Raw genomic sequence first — 10,475 nt, forward strand, 5'->3', positions numbered from 1 at the left:
ATTAGGAAATCATCATGAAGGTAATTGATATAATTTGTATATACTTGATTTGATACCTGATTTAGGAAGTTTGTATTAAAAAGTTTTAATTATCAGATGCAGGTGACGAAGTTGTTATTCCTTCTAGGGATGGAATTCCGTATTATTCGTACATTGATTGGAGTTATCGGAGAGAACAAGAATCATGCACTGATGGTACAGTTTCAGGATCGGGTTCAATACAAGATCTGTGGCAACTGGGTGACAAGTTATTTGTGAACCACGAATTTGCAACAAAAAAATGTCCAAATGGAGATGAATCACCATTTGAAATTAATGACATGTAACAACACATTTTATGTACAAATTAATTAAGCAATGCCCTAATTTATTATAAAAAGTATTAAGCATAAACCCTCCGTTTTTACTACAATCGTAATTAATGTAATAATATTAATACGTAGTACAGTAATTTATTTGTAATTAAATAATAATAAAACTTCGGATACAAATTAAATCATACTAACATAATACATAACCCTAAGTATTATGTTAATTTCATAAATATGTACTAATAATAACGCCTAAGTGACTACAAAATTATTAATACACTCTCGCATTAATAACATCATACACAATTTATGAAGTCACTATCACTATTTTTTAAATCACTAATTAATACGCTAAACCCCAATGCATAATTAAATATTAATAATAATAACTATGTAACAAAAAATTACTAAATCATTACAACATTCATAGCATGGTACAAAATTTCTAAGTGACTATCCTTATGTTCTAAGTCTCTAATATAGGATAAATCTTAACATGTTCGCAAGGTAGCACCGCAATTTAAACGTATACATAGCAAGTATTACGAATTTACCTAAGTTGGCAGAGCTTTGCTACGAAAATTTCCGCGTTCGGTCGGGAGCACAATCCGTGGTTAGAGAGAGGTGAAATGGTAAGAGTGAGAAGTAAAATGGTAAAAATGGAGGTATATATAGGGCTCAAGTGTGACGCCCCATTGAGGCGTCTCCCCTTAGGGTGTGACGCGTGAAGGGGGCGTCTTATGTGATGCCCAAAAGGGCGTCGCATTGTACAATAAATGTGTAATTATTTTTAAAACTGTAATAAATGCATAATTAATTTATTAAAAAGTATTAATTTTTTTTTTTTTCCTATATCCAACTAGGAAATCCAGGAGAAAGTCAATTTTGTCATGCAGTGCTGCTTACCAATCGAAACAACAGGGACCCACAAGTCCATAAGACCCAAGTAAAGAACAATTATAGTAACTACAAGGTATCAACCTTTGCCACTCTACCAGGTTCAGTAATTGACCTCGCATGCCATGCAATCCATGATCTCTCTTTTCTTTTCTTTTTTCCCCCCGTTTCATCTAGTTTCCTATTTGAAGTTCATTGTGAAATTAAATCCAGAATTACATTCTCAACTAGAGTACATTATTTAATTACATGTGAACCAAAAGTTTCATTACAATGAAACAAAGTGGGGGCGAAAACCGCCAATTTCAATCCTAATAAAGCCATAGCCATTTCGGGTAGAGGGTGCCATTGCTCAGACATATTAGTGATTACGCACACAAGCAATCACCCATTTTTAAAGTCTTAACAAAAATGGCAAATACTAAACATACATGGAAGAGACACACACACATTCACACATGTCTTATATATAGGGAAGAAAAGTCAGAAAGACCATTCCCAAAGGGCATGATGATCTTCCTCCGGAAATCCAAAATTACACGAACTTTCTGGCTGGTCGGAGTAATCCACATCTTCAAGTTTTGCAAAGATGTATGAAGGCAAAAGGGTCTCGCTCAAGTTGTCTTCTTCATCCTGTGATTGGTCTGATTGATCATGTTCAAATACATAAGAAGAATCACCTGGCTCTAACACTGCAGAGTGAACACCATCCGTGTAATGAGGGCTATCAGAATCCAAAATGTCACTCCTTGCTGAACTAATATCTTCCTGTTTACAACCCCCAACAGAGACTTTGGATCCTTCACCCTCCGAAACTGAATCAAGTAAAGGCTTTTGGGGTGCTTCCTGCAATTCGTTTGTTTCACTTTCACCCTGTTTAAAGTTCCCCCCTTGTTTCTCTCTTGCAATCACCTTTTCAGTGAGGTTCGCTACCTGAATTGAAAGAAAGATCACACGCCATATAAAGAATCAATTCAACCCAAAGATTTAAATTGATGGATAGATGAATATAGAATAATGATTTTATATATCTCTGACATATCACTCACATGAGAAGCTACTAAATTTGAAAAATGGATAATACACGGACTCATCAATACGTGCTAAGAAATTTCACAAGACTTAATTAATTATTAATTAAATAGAAACGATAAGGATTGAATCTGTGACACCAAAACTTTAATATCATTATGTAAAGAATCAAATCAACAAAAAAAAAAACTATATGCTACGAGTTGTGTGTTAATATAGAATTCAACATAGATGAAGAAGTGGCATTAATTAATTAAGGGTTTTATAAGAGTTATGTTGTAGGAAAAGTGATTGTGTTATGTTATAGAGATTCGTTTTGCGTGCCGAAATTTATTTTTTTTTTGCTGCGGGCCCCACAAAATGTTGTGTGTGTAGGAAAATTTTTGTGGTCATGTTAAATGATAGATGATAAACCCATTAATTAATTTACCTCAGCTTTTAACTTGTCTGTCTCCTTGAGGAGGTTGTCATAGTTGGTCTTAAGACTCTCATAGTTATCATGCAGTTCTTCATAATCCTTCTCAAGCTGTTTTGTCTTCCACCTTGCTCGGCGGTTCTGAAACCAAATAGCAACTTGTCGTGGCTGCAAACCAAGGTCCTTGGCTAGCTTGGTTTTCCTCTCGGGTTCGAGCTTGTTCTCCTCATCGAAGCTTTTCTCAAGAAACTGAACTTGTTCAGCTGAGAGACGCCGCTTCTTCTCCGCTTGATGAAAGTATAATTCGTCCATCCCATCATCACCATTTTCATCCATTTCAAACGCTTGGAAGAAAGACCTATTATTATTACACCGCTTCCCTCCTTGAACATCTTCAAAACTCACCATGGATCTTGAACCTGAACAAAAAACATCATCTACTAGTTAATTACAAGACTCAAAAAATCCATTGATCAGCAGAGTAAACAGAATTAGTTATAAGAAAAATTGAAAAGAGAGAGTATACTGACCGAGGAAAGGAGCAGAAGTAGAAAGGAAAAGAGAATCAAGAGGTTCAGAAGTGGCACGACCAGTTTGATTCTGAAGCAAACAATTATTATTCATGTTGGAAATATTAGCATGAGAAGTGGTGAAGACCCTCCCACCCGCCATGTCACGAAGCTAATTAAAACTCCGACCAACTAGTTAAGTAGTCATCAAAGCAGGTTAAAGGTTGAGCTTGAATTGATTCGAATTCAGTTTCTAAGATTTATGGCGAAAGAAGCTGGTGATAATGATCTCGGTGATGTGGGAGGTGTGGGAACAGCGGCAGGGCATACCCATCACTCAGAAGAAGATGAATAAGGGAGAGCCAATTCTAACACCTCTATTGAAAGAGAGATTAATCAAGAAATTAAGAGATGGATACAGACACTGACAAAGAGACAGAGAGAAATACAGAGATGCACACAGAGAACCAGTGGCTCTATTTCTCTTTGGATTTCTGAGAAGAAGAGACTCCCTTGGGTTTATAATAAACTTGTTTAACTGGTATTGGAATGTCTTCTTACAATGATGCCCTTTCAGTGTATCACTATGTGATGTAATGTTAATGGGTTTAGTTGGTATTTCTTACCAACCATTGCTTCTGATATTATTCTCTCATATGAATGGGTAGATGAGACCACGTGAATACGAGAGAAAGGTTTTCACTTATTATTATTTTTGTGTTTTTTAAGATAATAACACATGTTCGGAGTGAAATGGCTCTCACATATTTTAATTAATATACGTGAATCATCTTTATAGACTCGTGATTATCGATTCAGCTTTATATGATTATGATTGTTTCAAATAACATGATTATATTAACGTTTTATAAGAATTACGTAAAATTGATTGTGTAATGTTATATAGATTCGTTTTGCGTGCAGTAATTTTTTCTTTTTTTTCAAAAAGTATGGACCCCACAAAATGTTATGTGTAGGAAAATTTGTTGTGTCATGTTGAATGACAAATACAAATCCCTTATATTAATTACACATGAAAGAATTTTTCTATGATCTAACAGACCTATTAATTTGGTTTCGAGTTTGAATCTCTTTCTCTTCTCTAGATATTTGTTTATGGAAAGAGTGTTTGTCATTTTAAATAACATAAAGTTATGTCATTTTAAATGAGAGATAGACAGAAAATTTTTTTATTTAAATTTTAAAATTTAAAAAAACCACACACTTTCTCTCTCTCATGATTTTCACTTTTCTGTGTCTATCTATCTCCTAAAATGATATAACTTATGTCATTTAAAATGACAAACATCAAATCCTTTCTTTATTTTTCAGAATTTATTTTTGTTACAACAAATTCCACAATCTTACTATTTACAAATAAAAAACATAGATTAGGAGAGACACACTCGTTACAAAATCTCCAAACACCACCAACTTTTATGAAGATTTAAAGCCAACTAAAGAGAAAGAATTGAAAATTAAACACAAACCGCCATTGTTAACATGGGCGAAAGATTTTATTAATCAACTATGCCAACCCTTATTTGCAGATGGCCTTTTAGCAAACGATATTTTTATTAAGAGATTTTTTTTATTTTTTTATTTTTTAATATAGTAAGGGAGCTGAATTTACAACTGGAAATTTGGAGAAGGAACGTGAGACCAGGGAAAAGTTATCACAGGATAAAGGGTTACCTTTGACTTTTTTATTTTTATGTGAAATTTTTTACTATAAAATGTAAGAGAGTGAATAGTCAAGTTAGTCCTTAAAATATTTGTTACATTAGTCTTATGAGGTAGAAATTACTCTAAGGTGTGTTTGGGAGTCACTCTCAGGAGGAAAAGAGAAGGAAGGAGAAGGATCTTTTCTTTTATTTATGAGTTTTTAAAAAATTGGAAAAAAGGAATTGAAGATTATTGTAAAATCTTTCAAAATTCTTAAAATAAAAATTCTTCCAATTTGAGGGATATGGGAGGTAAATATAAAAAATTACTTATATGTCCTTACTCCCTTACATACCACCAAGAGCGATCAAAATTCGTCCACCAAGAAACACTATTGTCCCTCCACTACTAGAAAATACCATATTTTCAACGGAAACTTACTATTGCAAACAATAAAAATTCTGTCAAAAACATATTTTTCGGGTGAAATTTTCAATGGAAAATAATCCGTAAAAAATATAACTCTTCTATCAAAAAGTAAAGTTATAATATAAAATATTTATTTAATGAATTCCATAAAAATTTTTGATGAAAAATACTTCCGTCAAAAAGTTCCGTCACATTTTGCAATGGAATTTCTACAAGAATTTTGTTAAAAATTTCGACGAAAAATATTTTAGTCAAAAATTTCAACGAAAAATATTTTTGTCAAAAATTTCAATAGAAAAAAAAATGTCGAAAAAGATAACTAATAAAATTTTTGACATAATTTATTTTTCGTGGAAACTTTTAACTAAAATGATTTCTTCAATATTTTTAACGGAAAAAAATCCGTCGAAAGTTTTGATGGAAAAAAAATATGTCAAAAAAGATATCTAACAAAAATTTTGACAAAATTTATTTTTCGTCGAAAAACTTTTATTGGAGTATATTTCCGTCAAATATTTTGATTAAAATGATTTCTTCAATATTTTTGACAAAAAAAAAAATTGCAACGCAACTTTTTGACTAAACATTCCATAGTTAACATGGGGATAAAATTTGGTAGACAAAATAAATATTCAACAACCTCAAAAATAAATTTTATCTTTATAATCTTATTAGAGAAATGTAATATAAAATCATTGAAAGCCCATCACTTACAAGTTTAAACTTTTTAGTTGAACTAGTTGTTTTTTTTTTTTTTGGTAGAATGAATTAGTTCTTTACAAATCTACATAATATCTTTAAAAATTAATTTAACTATTTAGTCGAAGTTAAAGATTAACTTAATTTAGCATGAGGCAGTGATTTCTTTTGTGCTAGTAGAAAGTTACTCGCTAATTAAGTCATCCCATGGAAAGACCATCAAATGAGACATGAATGAAATATATTATAAAAGAGCACAATCAAAATTTGGAAAAGGAAAGTAAGCAAGAAAAACCATGTATAAGACTATAAGTGATAAAGATAAGCAAGAAAACAACAGCAACAACAACGTAAAGGGACATGGCGGACAAACAAATGGCATTCTTTCGTGAGGACTTGGATTAGTTACTAAGAAAATAACAATACACTAATATTGATTTTATATGACCGTAATCTTCTGTTTGTTGTTACTGCGAAATCAATAATTTTTTTTTTATATGAAGTGATTTCAGAAGCAGCTTCCTCCATCCCTTGTTCGAGAGAATTTTCCTTTCCTATTTTATATTCTCTTTTTTTTTTTTTTTTGATAGACTATATTCTCTTTTCTACTTTCTCTTTTATTGCAAGAAAATTTTGTTATTCAGAACATTGTATCACAATTAGTTAGTGGTATCTCCTAAAGTATTATTAATGTTGACTTTGTTTTATATGCTTTTAAGAGAAATAATTATGTGAATCAAATAAAAAATTACTATGCCAAATAAAATAAATATGTAAGTTCATAATAAGTTGAAGTGGTGGTAATTATATGATATGAAGCTTAACTTATCCCAAAACTACGAAATTGTTAATATATATAACAATGAAGCCGTAAAACGAAGAATTCCTGAATTGTGTGTGTAATCAGTCGCTTTCTTAGGCGAGAGGAAATGGACAAAAACAAAATCAAAAGAAAGATTTATTTTAATTAACATGACTTTAGAGGTAGAAAGGAGAAGTATATTACAAGAACCATTTCAAGCCAAAACTTTAATGTGTTAGATGACACATCACCTGGTATGACACAAGTTCATTTTTTAGTAAATCTTATGCTTTTTTTAAGCGAGAATCGAACTTGTGACCTTCTCTGATACTGTGATAAGAACCATTTCAACCCAAAATATTAAAGTGTTGGATAAACTAAATTATTTATTTTGTATCTCTCTGTAAATAAACAAATATGGAATACAATGACATATTGTACGAAAATACTTTTCTTCTTCTACGCTGACCTTTTCCTCACCTGCTCTCCTCTGTTTCCGCTTCCATCACTATCGTCTACACTTCAACACGTCTTGTTGGGCCACCTTCACGGCCCGTGGATCCACCATTCACTTCAATTTCATTACTATATACTGCAATACTTATCTAATCAAGAGTAAAATATTGTTTTAACTCTTCATATATACACCTTTATTTTCGTTTTAGTATTCATCAGTCATCACCAAAGACTTTTGATTCTTATTTCATTTTTGAACATGTGAATCTCTAAACAAGATGAAGGAGAATAAATCGCTTTGGGCTGCCATTAGAAACATTAAGAAAGGCACAACTTGACTCATGCAGTGTCACTTATTTGGTTTGTAAAGACTAAATGTATCAAGGCTTAGTAAGTCAACATAAGTTGGCCCAACAAAATTCCTCAGTAATCCATAAAAAAGAATCTCATTCCGTGACTCCGTGGGAACAAAACTTTGGTGCATTAAATGTATTTAATTGGGTATATTTTTTTCATATTTGATTTTTTTTACCACTTTTGAAAATTTGTATTCCCGCTGCATTGAAATTTTTTCTCATTTTGGAAAAAAATTATATTTAATTGTATACATCTTATACATCAAAGTTTTGTTCGCTATGGCTCATGCTCTTATTAACAAAGAGTAGCAGATAAAAAGAAAAGAAAGTAGCATTGGAATGTAAGAAGAGAAGTTATTTTTTTAACCAAAGCTGGGAAATGAAGACCTGGGATGCTCCTCGTGGTGTATGTGAAGAATTATTTTAACCCAAAATTTTCAAGTGTTGGGTGAGGGCCTTTCAACAGTTTGTATTATTTTTTAACATATCTCCTTTACGCAAGAGGCATTTGGGCTTTAAGAGTGGGTATTATACAGGTTCAATTTTTTGTTTATCTTGTACTTATTTTAATTTCATTATAAAGTGGTCGAACTTGTGATTTTATGGTCATTAAAGCTCTGATACCATATAAAAAATTATTTCAACCCAAAACTTTAATATATTATATGAGAATTTTGTTAATAATTTATATTATTTTCTAATATTCTCTTTCAAAATGATGATGTGGGAGGACGAATTCCACATATGTACTATAGCTAGCATATTTTGCTTCTTTTTCTGTTTGTCTTACTTTCTTAGTGTATCCCAACTTTTTTAAATATATATTAAAAATTAAAATAAAAGTCTAAGAACATTTCCAAATTCAATAATAAACAATAAATCTATCAAGAAAGAAATCACACACTACTGATATTATTTTTGTTTACCAAAAACAATAATGTTATTTTTTCGTAAACCACACAAATTATTAATGAAACTATGTTGAAATATAAGGCTTAATTAAAAATTTGTCTTTGTTAAATTTAACTAAGTTACATCAATAATTTATGGGGGGGAATTTGCTTATGTTGCAGGAATGACAAGACCATTTCCTATTGACTCAAAATTACATGTTGGCTCCACCATTAATTTTCTCTCACTCCATATTTTTCTTTCTTCTCGTTTGTAATGGGTTAGTTGGAGATTAGATTTCTTTATGTAACAGGAGAAATTTAATCCCCATAATTTATAGAGGTTTAAAATTTTTCTTATAAGTGGAGTTAATTTTATTTTTTATAGGTACATAAAAGTGAATGAGTTCTTTAATGAGAAGAGAGAAAATGAACTCTATCAACTTTATATGCGTAGGAGATAAAATTATCTCCAATTTACAGAAGAAATATTAAACTTAATTTATAGTGCTAGAACAAATTAAAAAGTTTTATTAAAATCAAATTATAAAGTAAATATCATTCTTACATAATTACTATTACTAACCTTGTTATCACTATATCAATTTTTTTTTTAAAGCTACTATATCAAAATATTGAATACGTTATACAATTCAAATTGCTCAAACTCCGGGACATGAAAAGTCACAAATTCCCACCAAAATACACGCAATTCATAGCCAAACACAATACACACACAATAATAATAATAATTTGTGGTGTTAAACAATTGTTGAAACTATAAAGCTAAAGGATGCCTCACATTTTTGTTTGGATAAACCATATATATTTTTCACGGGAGACAATTCTATTCAGGGCAGGTTGATAAACCCATAGTTTATCATTTTTTAAGGACTAAAATCACTATTATATTTAGTCAAAATGATGAAAACTTAGAGTTATTTGGCTAAAAAGCATGGAGTTTGAATTATTGACTTATGTGAATGATTTTTACTTGTTTTGTAGGACAATTGAGTTGAATTAGAGCATTGGAGCAATGATTAAGCCTGAAGGACTTAAAGTGATAAATAAGGAGCAACCATTTAGTGAAAATCTCCCTAAAGCTGTCTTTCGGCCAAGTTTTGTATCCAAGATGATGGATTTGAATATCGTGTTTTCATAGAAGTTGTAGATCTCTTTCATCTTTCTAACGAGAGCAAGATCATATCAATTGGACGAGTATAGCGCAAGTTATGGCAAAATATGAAACCATATTTTTGTTGTCAAAATAGCACATTTTATCGCGTTCCAGCCCGGTTAACGCCCAATAGCAACCCAATTAAGGCCCATTACGTGGTTTTCACCTAAAACAAAGATTCCTACACTTATTTAAGCTCTTCTTCATGAGACTTTGACATAACTTGACACCAGAGGAGTAGTTTTCATCGGAGGAGTGAGTTTTTCATGCTTTTAGAGCCGGAGACGGGTTGGAGTGGAGATTACGTTAGAAACCTTGAAGATTCACCGCGCCATCACATCAATGGAGTTTTGTGAAGCTTTCTTATTTTTTTGTGTTCTTAATTTCATCATATTAAGCTAGATTTTTTTTATAGTTAGAGCTAGATGGAACCAAATCGAATCTTTATGTTTCTGAATTAATCTTTAATGTAACTTTCCCTTTTTATATTGAATGCATGTGTCTTTGCTTAATGCCCTCTATGAATTGTTCTTGTAGAGTTAATTAGGATTCGTATATGATAATAAGGATGTTGGTATATTAATTTAGTTTGACTCATTTATCATTAATTTGTATGACTCTTAGAATAAACATATGAATTGTGCCATTTTTATGATTCTTGATATTAATGCTTAAATCCTTTTGAGGAACACAAAGGAATTAAGATTCTCTTAAGGGAGTAAATGGTTAGAATGCCAAGCGATTGAGTTTTAATTAATTTAGGGAAATTGATGGGCAATATAAAAAGGATGATTAATTAAGGTTTTAATTTAGAACATAAAAGAAAAATTGGAGGAA

The 10,475-nt window shown here is 31.2% G+C and overlaps 1 protein-coding gene across 1 annotated transcript; it reads right to left on the reverse strand.

The window, feature by feature from the left end:
• Positions 1-1,290: 1,290 nt before the first annotated feature.
• On the reverse strand, positions 1,291-3,669 carry LOC133292235 (homeobox-leucine zipper protein HAT5-like). Its single transcript, XM_061490626.1, has 3 exons — positions 3,186-3,669; positions 2,671-3,074; positions 1,291-2,141 (listed from the first exon to the last, which is right to left on the reverse strand). The coding sequence occupies exons 1-3, from the start codon at positions 3,325-3,327 to the stop codon at positions 1,692-1,694; spliced, it is 996 nt and encodes a 331-aa protein (XP_061346610.1). The 5' UTR covers positions 3,328-3,669; the 3' UTR covers positions 1,291-1,691.
• Positions 3,670-10,475: the final 6,806 nt, after the last annotated feature.

The sequence above is a fragment of the Gastrolobium bilobum genome, unplaced genomic scaffold, assembly GCF_033153095.1.
Source record: "Gastrolobium bilobum isolate Gb01-03AN ecotype WA unplaced genomic scaffold, APGP_CSIRO_Gbil_v1 utg2182, whole genome shotgun sequence".
Lineage (NCBI taxonomy): Eukaryota > Viridiplantae > Streptophyta > Magnoliopsida > Fabales > Fabaceae > Gastrolobium > Gastrolobium bilobum.

Excerpts from the sequence above, each read along its gene's own strand:
- LOC133292235 (XM_061490626.1), bottom strand. The coding sequence starts at position 3,327 with ATGGCGGGTGGGAGGGTCTTCACCACTTCTCATGCTAATATTTCCAAC. Across the intron at positions 3,075-3,185 it reads TACTTCTGCTCCTTTCCTCG|GTTCAAGATCCATGGTGAGT; the intron begins GTCAGTATACTC and ends TTTTTTGTTCAG. Across the intron at positions 2,142-2,670 it reads CAGACAAGTTAAAAGCTGAG|GTAGCGAACCTCACTGAAAA; the intron begins GTAAATTAATTA and ends CTTTCAATTCAG.